This window comes from Neofelis nebulosa, chromosome 4 (assembly GCF_028018385.1).
Source record: "Neofelis nebulosa isolate mNeoNeb1 chromosome 4, mNeoNeb1.pri, whole genome shotgun sequence".
Lineage (NCBI taxonomy): Eukaryota > Metazoa > Chordata > Mammalia > Carnivora > Felidae > Neofelis > Neofelis nebulosa.
The window spans coordinates 152,809,358-152,828,663 of NC_080785.1; the positions used below are offsets into that span (position 1 = coordinate 152,809,358).

General features: G+C 38.4%; 1 protein-coding gene across 20 annotated transcripts in view; it reads left to right on the forward strand.

Annotated features, from left to right (window-relative positions):
* Nucleotides 1-19,306, forward strand: part of MAP4 (microtubule associated protein 4) — a 197,564-nt gene that overhangs the window by 119,758 nt on the left and 58,500 nt on the right. For all 20 annotated transcript variants that reach the window (XM_058727102.1, XM_058727110.1, XM_058727097.1 and 17 more), the window contains 2 exons: nt 11,560-11,682; nt 18,145-18,258. In XM_058727102.1, the coding sequence (XP_058583085.1) occupies nt 11,560-11,682; nt 18,145-18,258 (237 nt within the window). The remainder of the gene's footprint in view (nt 1-11,559; nt 11,683-18,144; nt 18,259-19,306) is intronic.

Here is a 19,306-nt window from a genome sequence, read left to right on the forward strand (position 1 = left end):
AATTAAAAACATGGGGGGTTCCGATCAGATGAGGGGCCACCAAATGTGGGGTGTCCCAGTTGGTTGGGGGCTGGCTGTGTGGGCGGTGAAAGAATTCACCTAAAGGGATACAAAAGAGATAGAAGTTTAATGAATACATTGTCCTGTGGGCAGGACAGCAAAGGAGAGAGACTGCAAGGAGGTGGTGGTGAGGGGCCACAGTTATAGGGTGGAGTGAGGAAGTATGGAGACCTCAGGAATTTTTCCTTTTTTGGTAATCTTAGGAATTGTGCCTGGTCGTAATTGGTCAGTTAGGGCCTATGGCTATTTTGAGGTAGGTTGCTTGAAGAGCCTGTTTGCAGTTAGCCTAGTGGTTGCCGCCTTGGGCCTTTTTGCCTTGCTCAAGTTTCCATTGCTCAAGTCTGTTGCCTAAAAGCAGTCTCTACAAAAAAGACAAGGAACAAGTGTAGGCTAGGATGTGGAAGAAAAGGAACCCTTGTGTAGCCACTGTGGAAAACAGTATGGAAGTTCCTCAGAAGATTAAAAATAGAAATAGATCCAGTTATTCCGCTACTGGGTATTTACCCAAAGAAAAGAAAAACACTCATTTGAAAAGATATATGCATCCCTATGTTTATTGCAACATTATTTATGATAGCCAAGATATGTAAGTAACCCAGGTATCCACTGATAGATGAATGGATAAAGAAGATGTGGGGTGTGTGTGTGTGTGTGTGTGTGTGTGTGTGTGTGTGTGTAAAACAGTACTACTCAGCCATAAAAAAGAACAACAACAACAAAAAAGTTTCTCTGCTGTCCTGCTCACCGCTCCCCTGCCGTGTATTCAGTAAACTTCTATCTCTTTTGTTCTACCTCAGGGGAATTCTTTCACCTCCCATGCTATTGGCTTCCACCTAATCCTCACCCTGCATTTGGGGGCACCCGTCAGATCGAGAGACCCCCCCCACCCCCATCTAGACACCATACTTGCCAGTTGTGACAACATGGTTGGATCTAGAGGGTATTATACTAAGTGAAGTAAGTCAGAGAAATACAAATTACCATATGATTCCACTTGCATGTGGAATCTAAAAAACAAAATAAACATCAAGCAAACTCTTAAATACAGAGAACAAACTGGTGGTTGCCAGAGGGTAGGTGGGTTGGGGGGAAGGACAAAATAGGTGAATGGGATTAAGAGGTACAAATTTCCAGGTATATTGGGGCTCCTGGGTGGCTCAGTTGGTTGAGCATCCTACTTTGGGTCGGGTCATGATCTCCCTGTTCACCGGTTCAAGCCCCACGTCAGGCTCTGTGCTGACAGCTCAGAGCCTGGAGCCTGCTTCAGGTTCTGTGTCTCTGTCTCTCTCTGTTCCCCCCATACTCACTCTCTGTCTCTCTCTCAAAAATAAATTAACATGTTAAAAAATAAATAAGTCACAGAAATGAAAAGTACAGCGGAGGGAATATAGTCAACAATAATTGTAATAACGTATGACAATAGACAGTGACTACACTTACCATAATGAGCAGTGAGTAATGTATGGAATTGTCAAATCAGTATGTGTACACCTGAAACTGGTAAACATTGATGTCACCTATACTTCAATAAAACAACAACAACAACAACAACAACAGCAACAACAACAACAACAACAAAACCCCCTGAAATTATGGGTTTCTTTTTAACCAAAGGGTAAGCAGAATCACTGGTCTTCTGAAATTTATTTTAGACACGATAGGCTCTTGTGTAAAATCTCCTGGGGTTCCTTATGCTTTCTCATACTAAATGTAAATCACTTTCCAAGCAATTTTATATATAGTGTGAATTTATTAACTTAAATAATCCAGTCCAGAATAAGGACCTTGTGATAATTTTGATAACAGCTTATTTATCAAATGCTGTTCTGTGTCATGCAGTGAGCTAGGCCTTTTGAAGAAATAAAATAATAGAAACATAGTCTTTATTTTTCAAAGAAACATATTAATGGATTAGAGCAACAAGATTAATACCTGTTAAGTAATGAATTATTTAAGTGATGAACATACTTAAAGGTTTAAGTATTTAAAAAGTAAAAAAAAAAAAAAATTAGACTAATAAGGAAATATGCGTTCAGGGACTAAATTGTTTCCTAGGAACAATGAAGGTCGAAATTGCTAAGAGGAGGAGACTAAGCATTAAAGTTATGACAGAAGCTGTGTGGAAACGGACACCTGAGTCATGGCTCTGGGATGTGAGTCCAGCAGTGGGCAGAGGTTCATCTGATGAGCACAGGCACTGGGAGGGGTAGGAGAAGCATGGGCTTCGGCAGTGGCTGCGAGGGTCTGGCCTGTCTGGAGTGTGACTTTCCTGTTGAAGTAGTGGGGAATAGCCCTGCCATCGGTTCATTTCAACAGATGAGGAAGAGTGTTAGATTAGCATCCAACATTTACGTTATTCTGGGAGAAGCATTTGTCATGTTGAAGCCCTAAACAAATTGCCTTTATGAGCTTTGAAACAGTACATGGTGGGTGCATCTTCTCTAATTCAGGAAGCAAGGCAAAGATGGAAGTTCTATGGAATATAAAAATATTAATAGCATGCTTTTTATTGTAATAAATATTGTAATAAAGAATAAATATCCTTTAGAGGTCATTACTAAGACCAAGAGAGACAAAAAAGCTGTCCCAAATTTCTACATTTAAGCTTTGATCAGAGCAGGGTCATCCCTTTGTTTGCTTGCTTACTTGTTTGCTCTATTTTCCTCCCTCCTGCCTTCCCTTTCTGTTGTTTAAACTCTGCTATAGATTTATTAAAAGATTTAATAATAAATAAGGTGGGGGAGGAAAAATTATTCTGGAAAGTAGCCAAAGACCAGAGTTTGAGACTGTTGCTTATAGTACTATGGAGTCAGTTACAGATTGATTCTTAGCTTCAACTTCAGAGCATCAGAAAACTGTCTTCTCCTATCATTTTCTGGTTAATTTCTTTTTAATAATCCAGAGTGGAACTCTGTTGTTATATTTGTGCTTTTGTGATGTGAGAGGTAAGATAATGTATTATTTATATTTTTATTGATTTTAAGAAGTGTTTATCCAAATATTTGCCACCTTATCTTCTTCCCTCCTCCATATGCCACTTATGAACCCCAAGGACATTGTGGGTTTTTTTTTTAATTTATTATAATCTTTTTGGCTTAACAAATGTCCAAGTACTTCCATTTAACCAGTAACTTCTGAGTACTTGTATGTAAATTATATTTTACTAGATTTTTGGGGCATATAAAGATGAATGGATGTTAGAGGTCTCACAATTTAGGGGTAAAATGCTTTTTAAAAATTGTGTATCACAACCCCCCCTTTTTTTTTTTTTTAAATTCTAAGTTAGTATAGTAGTCTGTGGCTCTACAAGTCTTGAAGTCATGCCCGGAGTTAAGTGGCAGCCAGAGTTAGAGCCTGGATCTCCTCATTTCCAGTCCAGTTTTCTTTCTTTCTACTTTCGGTTTAGATTTCTTTTCTGTCCTTTGAAGAAACCTTCAGACTGTTATAGACAAATTATAGATTTCTTAAGTTTTTAGACACTTCCTCAATTTATCTCCTATTCTAAGAACTAGGGACTGTACATTTATGTGTCTGTTGGCTGCCTACAGCTAGATTTTTTTTTTTTTTTTTAACACCTAAAGGCTTTTAGAATCCTACTTGGCTCTGGGGCGCCTGGGTGGCGCAGTCGGTTAAGTGTCCGACTTCAGCCAGGTCACGATCTCGCGGTCCGTGAGTTCGAGCCCCGCGTCAGGCTCTGGGCCGATGGCTCGGAGCCTGGAGCCTGCTTCCGATTCTGTGTCTCCCTCTCTCTCTGCCCCTCCCCCGTTCATGCTCTGTCTCTCTCTGTCCCAAAAATAAATTAAAAACGTTGAAAAAAAAAAAAAAAAAGAATCCTACTTGGCTCATAAGTCCCTCTCTTGCTTTTCTGTCCTCCCCTTGTTCTATCTCTGCTTCACTAACTCACTCACTCACTTACACTCTGCCTTTCTCCTTTGCCCTCTCTTTGGCTTCATTCTCAGGCAGGCTCTTTCAAAGTGGCAAAGAAGGCCACTGGCGGCCCAGTATGTCATTGTGGCTCAAGATCCAAAATGTCAGGTCTGTGTATCAGATTTCTCCAGAGGACTTTTGGCCTGATTGAATGAGTCCCAAGTGTACCCCTTTGGTGAGTGAAGCAAAAACTCCATGATAGACCGCTGCACCAGGCCCATCTGGAAGGGAATAGAGTGGTTCCCCTTTAGGAGGGATACAGGCAGATAAACCTTGGGGTCTACTTTTTTGGCCTTTGATGTCCTAGCTATTCTCTAGCAGTCCTTTGTGAAGAACTGTAGTCCTCCACAAGGTTTTTCTATTCAAATTGGTGTGCTCCTTATTTACCCATTCTTACCCATGGCCTCAACTCATATTTGGCTCTGCTGAATGTTTTCTCCACTTCTCCAGCACTGTGTAAAAACAGGTATGTGGTCTCTATAAAATTGGGCCTATAAGTCTGCTGAAATAGTGATGAATACATATTAAGTATTACAGGAAATTATAGACAATTAAACCACACAACTAACGTAGTTTGACTATAGTCAGCTCTGCAGAACTTCCTTGTGTTGAAATGCCATTTAAAGTTGGCTCTCTTAAAGCTAAAGGGTGGCAGAAAAGAGAAAGCATATGGGGTGGGGGGGTGGGGGGGGTGGGGAGAGACCAAAAGGAGGAGGAGGTGCTTGGAGGAAATGGAGGTGATGCATTCAAACCTCTGGAGATGCTTAGACATGAATTTACAGGACCACATTACAGTACCAGGTGTTCTCGTCCCTGCTGCTTGTAGACTCCGTATCTGAACTGTATTGCTAAAATTTTTTCTTCTCCCTGGCCCCAAATTGTACCACAACAGGAGGCATTTACTTTTGTCATTTAGTGAGAGTTGACCTTGGGAATAGCTATGTGTGGAATATCTATATTGTCCATTGTAAACATCACTGATGAAAGACGATTATGACAATCAGTTCCCATGTGAAAAAGGCACTGTGACAAACATTGCTTAAATTTTGGAAAAAAATCTGTTTTGAAGAAGTGATGTTTCATTTTCTTATAAGTTAGAACAGAAGTTTCTTAGCTGCATGCAGGTCAGTGCCCATAACCACCAGAGAGAAACCACTCCTACTAAAGGCTCTGGTTAACACACAGAACCCGGGAGGGTTAGCCATTTACTGTGTTAACTCTCCATCCAGCAGATGAGTTTCTTAGGGATTAGGTGTTTTATTTATGTAAGAAGAGTTTTAGTTAGAAAGTGATAATTAAATATCTTAATTAAAATTCTAGTATATTATCCACCTCCCATTCTTGTAGGCATGGGAAATCACTTAAAGTCCACATATTTATTATGCTTGAGTAAAAACATTTATAGAAAAAAAATCTTCAGATAGCCAAGATCCTCCCAGGAGATGTTCCTAAAGGACCATTTTAGAAAATGCAAATTGAGGCGTGCCTGGGTGGCTCAGTTGGTTAAGTGTCCTACTCTTGATTTTGGCTCAGGTCTTGATCTCAAGGTCTGTGAGATCGGCCCTGCATCAGGCTCTGCCCTGACAGTGCGGAGTTTGCTTGGGATTCTTTCTCTCCCTCTCTCTCTGCCTCTTCCCCTACTCATTCTCTCTCTCTCCCTCTCCCTCCCCCCCCCAAAATAAATTAGCTTAAAAAAAAAGAAAATGCAAATTTAGGTTAAATGTGTTTGTTTTATTCTTCTTCTCTCCTTTTCCCCCCAAAGCACTTCATGTAGGTGAAATCAGATTTAAATGATTATATGAAACATGAAGATAAAGAGCAACCTTGAAGGGGAACATTTACACCTAGAGGCAGCCTAATGAGTTGGCTAATTAGAGAGGCATCGTTCCACTTCCACTCCCTGTTCGCCTTGAGGTTAGCAGTTGGTGTGTTAGCAGCCATAGAAATGTTTTTAAGTACCTTGTAGCGGAGCCTTCTCCTTGCAGCCATGTCTTCCTTAGGTCTTAGTCTGTTTTCCAGAAGGAAGACAGTAGGGAAACTTTAAACTTTGGTACTGTGGCTACTCAGCCTTCCAAAACTTCTTTCTCATTGACTTTTATGCCCCTCTGAACAAAAGTTCATACCCCTAACAAGGAAGTATATACTAAAGTCACCCTAATCCATTTTTAGAATATTTTTATCACCCTCAGAATTCCCTTGGGCCCATTTATGCTCAATTCCCATTCCTACCTACAGTCTAGGCAACCACTATTCTATTTCCTGTCTTTATAGTTGTGCCTTTTCTAGAAAACTCATGTGAACAGAATCATAAGACATATAGTCTTTTGTGTCTTGCTTTTTCTCACAGATCACAATGCTTTTAAGGCTCATCTGTATTGTAGTGTTTATCAGTAGTTCATTCCCATTTATATAGCCAGCTGCATATTATTCTACTGTATGTATGCACCGTATTTTGTTTATCCATTCACTAGTTGATGAACATTGGGTTTCTCATTTTTAGCTATTATGAATAATGCAGCTGTCAACATTAATATACTGGTTTTTATATAGATATATGGTTTCATTTCTCTTTCAACCTGGGGTTGAAATTATTGGGTCATGTGGTAAGTGTGTGTTTAACATTTTAAGAAACATTTTAAGAAACTGTCAAAGTCTAGAAATAAACTCTTACATTTTCCAACAAGGGTGCTAAATAAATCAAGGGAGAAGAACACAGCAGTACCCCCTTATCCGTGGTTTTGCTTTCCATGGTTTCAGTTATCCATGGCTAGCGACTTTATGGAAGCAGATGGTTCTCCTTCTGACAGATCAGGTCAGCAGTAGCCTAACATTGTGTCACAGTGTCTATGTTGTTCACCTTATTTCATTTCATCACAGGCATTTTGTCATCTTATATCATCACAGGAAGGGTGAACATAGTACACCAAAATATTTTGGTAGAGAGACCACATTCCTATAACTTTTGTTTATAGTATATTGCTATAATTATTCTATTTCATTAGTTATTGTTAACCTCTTGGTGTGCCTGATTTATACATTACACTTTGTCATAGGTATGTATGAATAGGAAAAATAGTAGTATATATAGGGGTCAGTACTGTTTGCAGTTTCAGGAGTCCATTGGGGTGTCTTGGAACATATCCTCCACCAATAAGGGGGGACTGCTATAGTCTTTTCAGCAAACGGGGTCAGGAAAACTGAATATCTATGTGCAAAAGAATGAAGTTGGCACCCCTACCTCTATTACCACATAAAAAAAGAAAAAAAACTCAAAGTGGATCATAGACCTAAATATAAGAGGTAAAACTATTAATCTCCTACAAGAAAACCTAGGCATAGATCTTTATGACCTTGGATTAGTCAGTGGTTTCTTAGAGCTCCAAAGCACAAGTGGCAAAAGAAAAGCAGATTAATTGGACTTTGTCCAGGCACTTGGCTGGTTCAGTCAGAGTGGCACGTGACTCTTGATCGTGTTGTTGTAAGTTCAAGTCCTATGTTGGGTGTAGAGATTACTTAAAAATGAAATCTTCAAAAAGAAAAATTGGATTTTATCTAAATTAAAAATTGTTTGTGCTAAGGATATCCTCAAGAAAATAAAGCTTGGATGGATCTCAAGGGTGGAATGCTAAATGCAATAAATCAGAGAAAGACAAATACAATATGATTTCACTCATATGTGGAATTTAGGAAACAAAAGAACAAAGTAAAAAAGCAAAAAGCACACTCTTAAATACAGAGAACAGACTAGTGGTTGCCAGAAGAAAGGTGGGTGAGGAGATGGGTGAAATAGGTGAAGGCAATTAAAAGTACATTTACTGTGTTCTCAAAAAACTAAAAGTAGAACTACCCTATGACCCAGCAATTGCACTACTAGACATTTATCCACGGGATACAGGTGTGCTGTTTCGAAGGGACACATGCACCCCCATGTTTATAGCAGCACTATCAACAATCGCCAAAGTATGGAAAGAGCCCAAATGTCCATTGATGGATGAATGGATAAAGAAGATGTGGTATATATATATACAATGGAGTATTACTCGGCAATCAAAAAGAATGAAATCTTGCCATTTGCAACTATGTGGATGGAACTGGAGGGTATTATGCTGAGTGAAATTAGTCAGAGAAAGACAAAAATCGTATGACTTCACTCATATGAGAGCTTTAAGAGACAAAACAGGTGAACATAAGGGAAGGGAAACAAAAATAATATAAACACAGGGAGGGGGACAAAACAGAAGAGACTCATAAATATGGAGAACAAACAGAGGGTTACTGGAGGGTTTGTGGGAGGGGGGGATGGGCTAAATGGGTAAAGGCCACTGAGTCTACTCCTGAAATCATTGTTGCAATATATGCTAACTAATTTGGATGTAAATTAAAAAAAATTTTTTTTGAAGTACATTTACTGTGATGAGCACTGAGTAATGTATAGAATTGTTGAATCATTGTATTGTACACCTGAAGCTAATAAAACGTTGTATGTTAACTATGCTTGAATTTAAAAAAGAAAGTGAATCTTGCATCTCAGTAATAATTTAAAAAACCCAAATAGCTCAATTAAAAAATGGGTAAATGGTTTGAATAGACATTTCTTTTTTTTATGTTTATTTTTGAGAGAGATTTGCAAAATGTTAAGCATAAGAGTTGCTGTATGACCCAGAAATTCTGTAGAATTGGAAACATATGCAAAAACCTGTACCTAAATGTATATAGCAACGTTGTTTACAATAGCCAAAAAATGGAAACAATCAAATGTCAACAAATGAATTGATAAACTATGGTATATTCATATAATGGAGTATTATTTGGCCGTACAAAGCTGTGAAGTTCTGACACATGCCACAACAAGGATGAACCTTGGAAACAGTGTGCTTAGTGAAATAAGCCAGTCACAAAAGGCTGCATATTGTATGATTACATTTATGTGATATATCTAGAATAGGAAAATTCACAGAAACAAAGTAGATTCATGATTGCTAGGGGCTGGGGGAAAGTGGGAAAGGGGAATGGGTATAGGATTTTGGAGTTAATAAAAATGTTAAGTTAGATAGTGGTGGTAGTTATATAACTCAGTGAATATAGTAAAACCCACTGGATTCTAAACTTTAAAAGGGTAAATTTAGGGGCTCCTGGGTGGCTAAGTCAGTTAAGCATCCGACTCGATTTCTGCTCAGGTCATGATCTCACGGTTGGTGAGTTCAAGCCATGCGTCTGCCTCTGCGTGGATAGTGTGGAGCCTGCTTGGAATTCTCTCTCTGTCCTTCTCTCTGTTCCTCCCCTACTTATGCTCTCTTTCTCTCAGAATAAATAAATAAAGCTTAAAAAACAGTTTAGGGTAAATTTATTATCTCGGTTAAGCTGTTAATAAGAAAAGGAAGCCATCAGACTATTTTCTTTAAAAAAGTTTTTTTTTTTTTTTTTTTTTAATGTTTATTCATTTCTGAGAGACAGAATGTGAGCAGGGAAGGGGCAGAGAGAGAGGAGACACAGAATCTGAAACAAGCTCCAGGCTCTGAGCTGTCAGCACAGAGCCCGAGGCAGGACTCGAACTCACAAACAGCTAGATCATGTCATGACCTGAGCCGAAGTCGGAAGCCTAAATGATTGAACCACCCAGGTGCCCCAGACTATTTTCTAAAGTATTTATTTAGTATTTACTTAAAGAATTTAACATTCCCTCCAGGAATGAAAGAAGCTTCCTTTTTCTCTGTATCCTCACAAACTCCTGGTATCATCAGTCTTTTGGTTTAACAGTTCTGTAGTGTAGTGGCATCTCATAGTGATGGCAGTTTGCATTTCCTTACTGACTAATGATGATGAGCTTTTTCTCGTGTGCAAATTACCCATTTGTGTATTTTCCTTGATGAAAATGTCTGTTGAAATCTTTCCCCCATTTAAAATTGAGTTGCTTGTGTTATAACTGTGTTGGAAGAGATTTTTTCCAAGTCTTAATTTTTTATCATTAGACTTAACAGACAAAGAATAACATCTTAATAAATATGATCCGAGCAAAGAAAGTATAAGGGAAATTAAAGAAAAGTTTACACATTGTTCACAGCAAGTATAAACAAAACTAAGCAAAGAGTGAAGTCGCTTTTCCTCCATATTAAATGCTTAAACACAGTTTTGAATCCACAGTATGTACCAATATTTAAGTTACTTATAAATATATTAAGTTTTTAATGTGATAAGTGAACTGTTTCTCTCTTATTAAAACTTAGCTAATGTAGATTATGTTGTAACAGATTTTGATCTCTTCTGAATACAGGTCCTTTATCAGATTCATCCATTTGCAAATATTTTCTCTCAGTTGGGGTCTTCTCTTTTCATATTCTTAATGGTATCTTTGAAAAGCAAAAGTTTTACATTTCCATGATGTCCAGTTCATCAGTATTTTTTTCTTTTTTGGATCCTACCTTTGATGACATGTCTAAGAAGTCTTTGTCTAATCCAGGGTCACAGAGATTTTTCTCCTAGTTTTCTTCTACAAGTTTTTAGTTTTACATGTTTATATTTAGGTCTTTAATCTATTTGGAGTTAGATTTTGCATGTGGTGTGAGGTAAGTGACCAACTGTTTCTGTATCACTGGTTGAAAAAAATTATCCTTTCCCCATTGAATTCCCTTGGCACCTCTGTTAAAAACCAGTCATCCACAACTTAGGTTTCTTTCTGAACTCTGTTCTGCTCCATTTATCTAATGTGTGGTCCGTACAACACTGACTTGGTTATTGTACATTTGTAAAAGTAACTTTTGAAATCAAGTAATGTAAGTCCTCCAATGTGCTTTTCTTCAAAATTGTTTTGGCTGTTTTGTGTTTTTATGCATTTCCATTCTGACATCTTCAAAAAATTTTGCTGACACTTTTAATTGCCTTGAATATAGTGGTCAGTTTGAGAATTACCATCTTAACAATATTGAGTTTTGCATTGATGAACGTAGTATGTCTCCGTATTTATTTAGATCTGACTTTTTTTTTTTTTAATTTTGGTGACTTGAAATGATTGCTGTTGACAGTCTTGTCCCAGTTGGTTTTTAAAGTTTATTTATTTTGAGAGAGAGAGAGAGAGAGAGAGAGAGAGAGAGAGAGAGAGAGGGAGAGCGCGCGTGCATGAGTGGAGGAGGGGCAGAGAGAAAGAGGGAGAGGGAGAATCCCAAGCAGGCTCTCCATTATCAGCACAAAGCCTGATGCAGGGGTCAAACCCACAAACTGTGGGATCATGACCTGAGCCGAAATCAAGAGTTGGATGCTTAACCGATTGAGCCACCCAAGCCTCCCAGTTTTGTCCCAATTTTATACTTGTTCCTTTGTGGATGAAAATCACTAACCTTTTCATATATCATAACCAGAAGTCATCCTATGATGTTTTTAGCCTTATATAACAACCTATGCTTCCAGCATCTTGATTGTTTTTCTGTCTTAATAAAGGAAAAAAAAATGGTCTTCAAATGCACTAGCTAGGTATGATTTTGTCCTATGGTACCAGCTATAATGCTTGTAGAAACTCAATTCTAGTGGAAGGGAAGACAGTAGTATTTTATAACTTTTGTTTTGTGTTTCTGTTTGAAGGGTCTCCAACTCCATTCCTTGATGAGAAAATGACCTTCCAAGGATATCAGAACATCCAGAACTGGCCAGAAAATACAAACTTCTGCTTCGAACCTGAACATTTGGTGAATCCTACCCAGACTGGTAAGTGCAGGCTTGCCTGTGGCTGCTCAGTGTGAGCGATGACATAAACATGAATAATTTACAGCCACTGCTCACATAGAACCTTTAGCCTAAGTATAGCTTGTCAGGTACAACCAAAGTGTACTCATTTACCCTGAAAATTTAGGTGACCCTTTCTCCTCTTGATCCCTTCATCTGAGGCACACACCCCTCTAGATTTAAAGCCTGTTCTGAGTAACTTAACTGAAATTCATACTCACTGAAGACTAATGGTCAGTAGTACCTTAGAACCTAATTCTTCCAAAAGGAATTACTACAGTAATAATAGCACCATTTGTTGAATATCTGTGTTGTGCCTGGCACAGTGCTAGAGCCTTTCTATACATATTTTCCGTGTTTCTTACCTAACTCTGCCAAGTACATATGATCCTCATTTGACAGAAGGGAAAACTAGGACTCATACCCCATTTCTTTTTTTTTTCTTCACCTTTTTAAAAAAAAAATTTATTTATTTATTTTGAGAGAGGAGGGGAGAGAGCACGTGAACAGGGGAGGGACAGAGAGAGAGAGGGGGAGAATCTCAAGCAGGCTCCACACTGTCAGTGCAGAGCCCAATGCGGAGCTAGAACTCACAAACCATGAGGTTATGACCTGAGCCGAAATTGGGAGTCGGACGCTTAACAAACTGAGCCACCCAGACGCCCCTCATACTTCATTTCTATAAAATCAAACTAATCTATAGAGACAGAAAGCATATGTGTAGTTGGCTAGAGCTGGAAATGGTGGCAGGAATGGATTGCAGAAGGACCTCAAAGTAATAGCATCATTGCCGCCACGCCAGATTGAGAGCTGTTGTCTTGTTTGCACTTATATATGGCTTCTTTTTTGCCATCCAATTAATAAGGGCTTATAACTGGTTCCAAATAATCTAGTACTTGATGTTCTATGCCATTTTCCAATTATTGGCTAGGCTAGATATATAATTTTTCAAAACAGCTTTATTGAGATATAATTCACATACCATACAATTCACCCATTTAAAATGTATATATAGTTCAGTGGATTTTTAGTATTACCTCAAAAAGAAACCCTGTATTCTTTATTTTTTTTTTTTTTTTTTTTTTTTTTTAAATTTTATTTTTATTTTTGGGACAGAGAGAGACATAGCATGAACGGGGGAGGGGCAGAGAGAGAGGGAGACACAGAATCGGAAACAGGCTCCAGGCTCTGAGCCATCAGCCCAGAGCCTGACGCGGGGCTCGAACTCACGGACCGCGAGATCGTGACCTGGCTGAAGTCGGACGCTTAACCGACTGCGCCACCCAGGCGCCCCATCCCTGTATTCTTTAAATATCACTCCCTATCTCCCTATCCACCCTGGCCCTAAGCAACCACTAATCTCTTTCTGTCTCTCTAAATTTATCTATTCTGGACATTTTATGGAAATGGAATAATATATGGTCTTTTGTGACTAGCTTTCTCACTTAGCAAGTGTTCAAGGACTCGTGGTTTGTGGCATGGGTCAGTACTCCATTCTTTCAGAGGACCTCATAATACTGCATTGTATGGATATACTACATTTTGTTTATCTGTTCATCAGTTGATAAACATATAGGCAGTTTCCTTTTTTTTTTTTTCTTTACTGTTGTCAGTAATGCTGTTTTAAAAAGGGTTTTGTGTAGTAGACATATACTTAAATTTCTCTTGAGAGAAATACCTAGACTGGAATTGCTGAGCATATGATAACTCAGTGTTTAATTTGAGGAATTGCCCAACTGTTTTCCAAAGCACCTGTACCATTTTATATTCCCACCAGTAGTGGATTAGGTTTGTAATTCCTCCACATCCTTAAAAATGCTTGTTTTTCTTTTTCAAAAATTAGAGCTAACCTAGTTGGTATGAAATGGTATCTTGTTATGATTTTTGTTTGCATTTTTGTATTGGCTAATGGTGTTGATTATCTTTTTCACTTTTCGTGTGTTTGTTGGCTATTTATATATCTTCCTTAGAGAAATCCTCTGTCCCATTTTTAATTGGTTTGTCTTTTTGTTGTGCCCTGTACGAGTTCTTTATAAACTAGACCCTTATCAGGTTTATGATTTGCAAATGCTTTCTCCCATTTTGTGGGTTGTCTTCTAATTTTCTTGATAGTGTCCTTTGATGCATAAAAGTTTTTGATTTTGAAGACCAGTTTTTGTTGCTCATACTTTGATGTCATACCTAAGAGCCCATTGCCAAACTGAGGTCATGAACATTTACCCTTATGTTTTTCTCTAAAATTTTTATAATTTTAGCCCTTGCCTTATTAAGGTCTTCGGTCCACTGTAAATTGGTTTTTCTATATGGTGAGAGGTAGAGGTCCAAATTCATTATTTTTCATGTGGATATCCAGTTGTCCCATCTCCAGTCTTTGGAAAGACTATTCTTTCCCCATTGAATGGTCTTGGTATCCTTGTTGAAATCTGTTAACCATAGATACATAGTTTTGTTTATCAACTCTTAGTTCTGTTCTATTGATCTATATGTGTGTCCTTAAGCCAGCACTATACTGTCATGATTACTGTTGCTTTGTGGTAAGTTTTGCAGTTGGGAAGTGTAGATTTTCCTACTTTGTTTTTTCTGACGATTATTTTGGTTGTTCTGGGTCCTTTGCATTTCATATGAATTTTAGAATCAGCTTGTCAATTTCTATAAAGAAATCAGCTGGGATTCTGTTAGGAATTGCATTAAATCTATAGATCAAATTGAGGAGTTTTGCCATCTTAACAATATTATCTTCAAATCCATAAACATAGAATGTTTTTCCGTTTATTTATATCTTATTCCTTCACCAATATTTTGTAGTTTTTAGAGCGTAAATTTTATACTCCCTTTTGTAAAATTTATTCCTAGTATTTTATTCTTTTTAATGCTGTGAATGGAGTTGTTTTCTTAATTTCATTTTCAGTTTGTTCATTGGAAGGATGTAGATACACGAGTGGTTTTTGTATATTGATCTTGTATCTTCCAGCCTTGCTGACTCATTAGTTCTAATAGTTTTTTAGTGGATTCCTAAGGATTTTCCATATGTAAGATCATGCCATTTACAAATACAGTTTTAGTTCCTCGTTTCCAATCTGGATGGCTTTTATTTCTTTTTTTGGCTTAATTTTCCTGGCCAGAGTCTTTAATACAATGATAACTAGAAGTAGTGAGAGCAGACATCCTTATTTTGTTACTAGTCTTAGAGGGAAAACATCTAGTCTTTTGCCATTTTTTAAGTATGGTGTCAGTGGTGGGTGTTTTATAGATGCCATTTTTTAGATTAAGGAAAATGCCTTCTATTCCTAATTTGTCAAGTGTTTGATTTATCATGAAAGGGTGTTGGGTTTTGTCAAGTGATTTTTCTACACCTATTGAAATGATCGTGTGGTTTTATTATTATTTTAAGTTTATTTATTTATTTATTTATTGAGAGAGAGAGTGGGAGTAAGCAGGGGAGGGGCAGAGAGAGAGGGAGAGAGAGAATCTCAGGCAGGCTCTGTCTGCATTGTCAGCGCATTGCCCAACGTGGGTCTCAATCCCACAAACTGAGATCATGACCTGAGCTGAAACCAAGAGTCAGACGTTTAACCTGACTGAGCCATCCAGGTGCTCCCATGTGATTTCATTTTTTATTCTACTGATATGTATGTATTACATTAATTGATTTTGGGGTGTTAAACTAATCTTGCATTCCTGGGATTAATCTCATTTGGTCATGGTGTATAACTCATATTATTTGCTGGCACATTCATAAACATATTGAACATTTTGGCATCCGTATTTAGAAGAGATATTGATCTGTAGTTACCTTCTGATGTCTTTGTCTAGTTTTGGTATCAGAGTAATATCAGAGTTATACCATTCTGTGGTAATACCAACCATAGAATGAGTTACGAAGTGTTCTCCCTTCTTGAGTTTTAGTTTTGGAAGAGTTTATGAAGAATTGGTTTTAATTTTTCATTAAATGTTTGGTAGAATTCAATAGTGAAGCCAACTTAGGAATTTTCTTGTGAGTAGTTTTTAATTACTAATTCAAGTCAGGAAGGAGAGGAACCAGCAAGGGTAACTTCAAAGGAATTGCCGATTTTGATGTTGGGGAAAAGCCAGAAAAATATAATGTCTTGAAAGTCAAGTGTGGTAGTCCACCCCCAAGATGGTTCCAATGAACCCCACCTCCTGGTATTCACAACTTTAAGTAGTAACTTCCCATTGTACCAGGGTTGGTCTGTGTGACCAGTAGAATAGATGACAGAAATAATGGTATATCATTTCTAAGATTAGGTTATAAAGGACACTGTGGCTTCCATCTTGGTCATTCTGGGTTTACTCGTCCTGGGGATAGCCAGATGCTATGGAGAGGCCCACATAAGGGAGGAACAGAGGCTTCTAGTCAATATCCATGTAAGTAAATCATTGTATAGGCAGGTTCTCCAGCCCCAGTCAAGTCTTCTGATGATCACAGTCTTGGCCAATACTTTGACTACAACCTGTGAGACACCCTAATCATTGAAGGTAGAGAAAAAAAAATAGGTTCTGGGAGACATTTTGAAGGTCAGGTCAGTTGAATTTTCTTATGAATCAAATTTGTATGAAAGAGAGAAGTCAAGGATGACTCCAGTGTTTTTGACCAAAAAGATAGAATGCCACTAGAGATGGGAAGATTTCATGAGGGGTAGTTTGGGAAATATACTACATTTTAGCTTTATTTCATACATTAAGAGTTGGCAATTTGATATGAAAGTCAAGAAATAAGGGGTGATATCTAGATGGCTCGAGGTACAAATTTGAGTGTCATTAATTTATACACAGAATTTTAAACTGTGAGATTAGATGAGATCACTAAGGGAAGGAATACAGGTAGAGAAAAGGTCTTCCTCTCTCTAACGACTTAATTAGTTCTTTAGTTCTCAGCTTAAATATTTATCAAGGGAAGATCATCCTTGACTTGAACTAAAACATCCCTCTGCTAAATGTTCTCAACCCTGATCTTACACATCTCTGGGTTTTTAGAGCTCACAGAGTCTGCCATATTAGAGGCACCCACTAAAAAAGTAATAAGAAAATGACAGAACTTTGTAGAAACCACTCATTTTTACATGCAAGTTAGCAGTTTCCCATCCTAATGTGCAAACCATACAGCAGTTACTCTCGTTGATGGTTTAAGCTTCCTGTTTTCCTTCAGTGGAAGCCTGAGGAGCAGAGCAAGCGGCAGCATTTCAAACGAAGTGATCCTGGGGAGAGTGAATGGTTAGAATCTCTCTCCTCTCCCAGCTCCCCCACTGTTCTGGAGAAGCAGCACTAGGGCCTCCTCTGTCTCCAGCAACTTCTCAGTTTGCTTTCTGCTTGTTCATACTTCCCAGTGCCATGGTCTCCCCTGCTTCTGACATCCCTTACTAGAAGAGGGTGGTCCAGCTGCCTCAGAGCCACAGGAATGAACATTCTCCCAAGGCCTAGGTTTTTATGCAGCTGCCTCTGACAAATGAAGCACCTTACGAGTCTACCAAGGAGCTAGTGAGAAATGCAGATTCTTAGGGCCTAGCAATCAGTGTTTCTTTAAGCCTGCAGGGTGATTCAGATGTGTGCTAAATTTTGAGAAGGCCTTCTTAGAACCAAATTCTTGCTCGATCTGACTGGCTTTGTTCTTTTTTTCATCTAAGAAGGCACAGAGTTTCCCTGATGTTTTGAGTGACTTTATTTTTTTTTTATATTGGACAAACCCAACTTTATTATTTTTTTTTTTATTTATTTTTGGGACAGAGAGAGACAGAGCATGAACGGGGGAGGGGCAGAGAGAGAGGGAGACACAGAATCGGAAGCAGGCTCCAGGCTCCGAGCCATCAGCCCAGAGCCTGACGCGGGGCTCGAACTCACGGACCGCGAGATCGTGACCTGGCTGAAGTCGGACGCTCAACCGACTGCGCCACCCAGGCGCCCCTTGAGTGACTTTATTTATGGCAACTCCTGATTCTGGAGCTTATTTCTCTTCTTCAGACGCCAGCTGTTTACCTTGTCTCATTCAGACAGGTTTTGAAAAGTAGTTTTCTTCATGATGCCCACATGAGGTGAAAATGTCTTTTTTACTTGCCTGGCTATCTTTTTTTTTTTTTTTTCCTTAATAACCTGAAGTGAATGTCTAAATATATATTGAAAGTTTAATCAAATTTGTACTTTCGCCTCTTAGCATGTTATAGAATTGACCATTAGTTGTGTTTTTAGTTTGTTATTTGTTGACTGATTCAGATAATCAAATCGTAGAGAATATGAGATTGCATACTCTTAACTTGTAACAAAGGAATTCGTGATTCTCTACCATTTTCAGTCACATATTATCTCAACTTATTTCACTTATATTGACAACACACATGTAACCAATCAATATTCATCATAGGCTAATAAGGAATGCTAATCATTTTAGTTGTATTCACTGGGAATGAATTTTAAATTCCTTCTTTATTCCAGATCCCTTTAAGATGCATCATGATGATGGCCTGGAAGATTTTCTCTTTCTCCCCAGTGGAACAACCAATGCTTCAGCATTTACAGAACAAAATGATCCCCTGCAAGACAGTTACGGTATGACTTCTTCAACTGGATTTATTGCTTAACTCCAAACAATTAATGTGGCCTTTAACCCATCACCTTTGAAGTTAACCACTAGGCAGTCATGTTTATTGGCTCTGGCTGTAACAAGTCTCTTTCTAGATTGGTCACAGGAGAGAGTTCACAGTTGGGCTGCTCAGAGTCTGATCATATCCTCTCATGGGATCTTGAAGACACTATCATAGGGCCAGATTCTCTTTCCACATTTTACCAATTCATTGCCTTGGGCAAGTTATGTCCTCTGTAAACTTTGATTTCTTTACCTATAAAGTGGGGCCAGCACTAGTTCCTTCCTTAAAGATGGGGTGATAATTAAGTAAAATTTTGTAGAAGCACTTCTTACAGTGTCTGATACGTGGTAAACATTAAACAGATCTTAGATCTCAATTAGTAGTGTCCTTATTCCTGGTTTTGTTGTATCACTTGTAACATGAACGTGGCCAGGGTACTGTGGGGGAGGTGAAACTTTACTTCTTCCCATCTTAGGTTTTCTGCTGGGACTTGTTAACGACAAGATTAACAGGAGACAAACAGTTTGTCAACACGCAGCATCCATCACATGGGAGAAAAGTAATTCAAAATGGTAGCTTAGAATTTTGGTTTATATAGCATCTTCAGTGAAGAACCATAAATTGGTAGAGAAATGACAGGAAAAGGAAAGCAGTTTTAGGCTTCCAGGAGTGGCTCACTGTGGGAAGAAAATGCATGGGAGGAACTAATGGAGTAAGGTTTGCTTGCCGATCCCTCTGGCGCCCTCTCTGGGCTGACAAGAGTCTGTCTCCAGGAAGAGGAGAATTTATATCCCGCCTTTAGGCAGAAAGGGGGAAGTTTTTTCTCGGGTTGCTACTCCCACATTACCTTCAGCTCAAAATAATTTTTATGTCAAAGAGGCATATTTTGGGGTGACATTCTGGTTTCCTTCAGTAAGTCCCTTCAGTGAAGTTCCTTCACCAATAAGTCCCACTTCAGCAGTGCTTATAATTTTGTTTGTTAAGATCCTGGCTAATAATATGTTGCATTT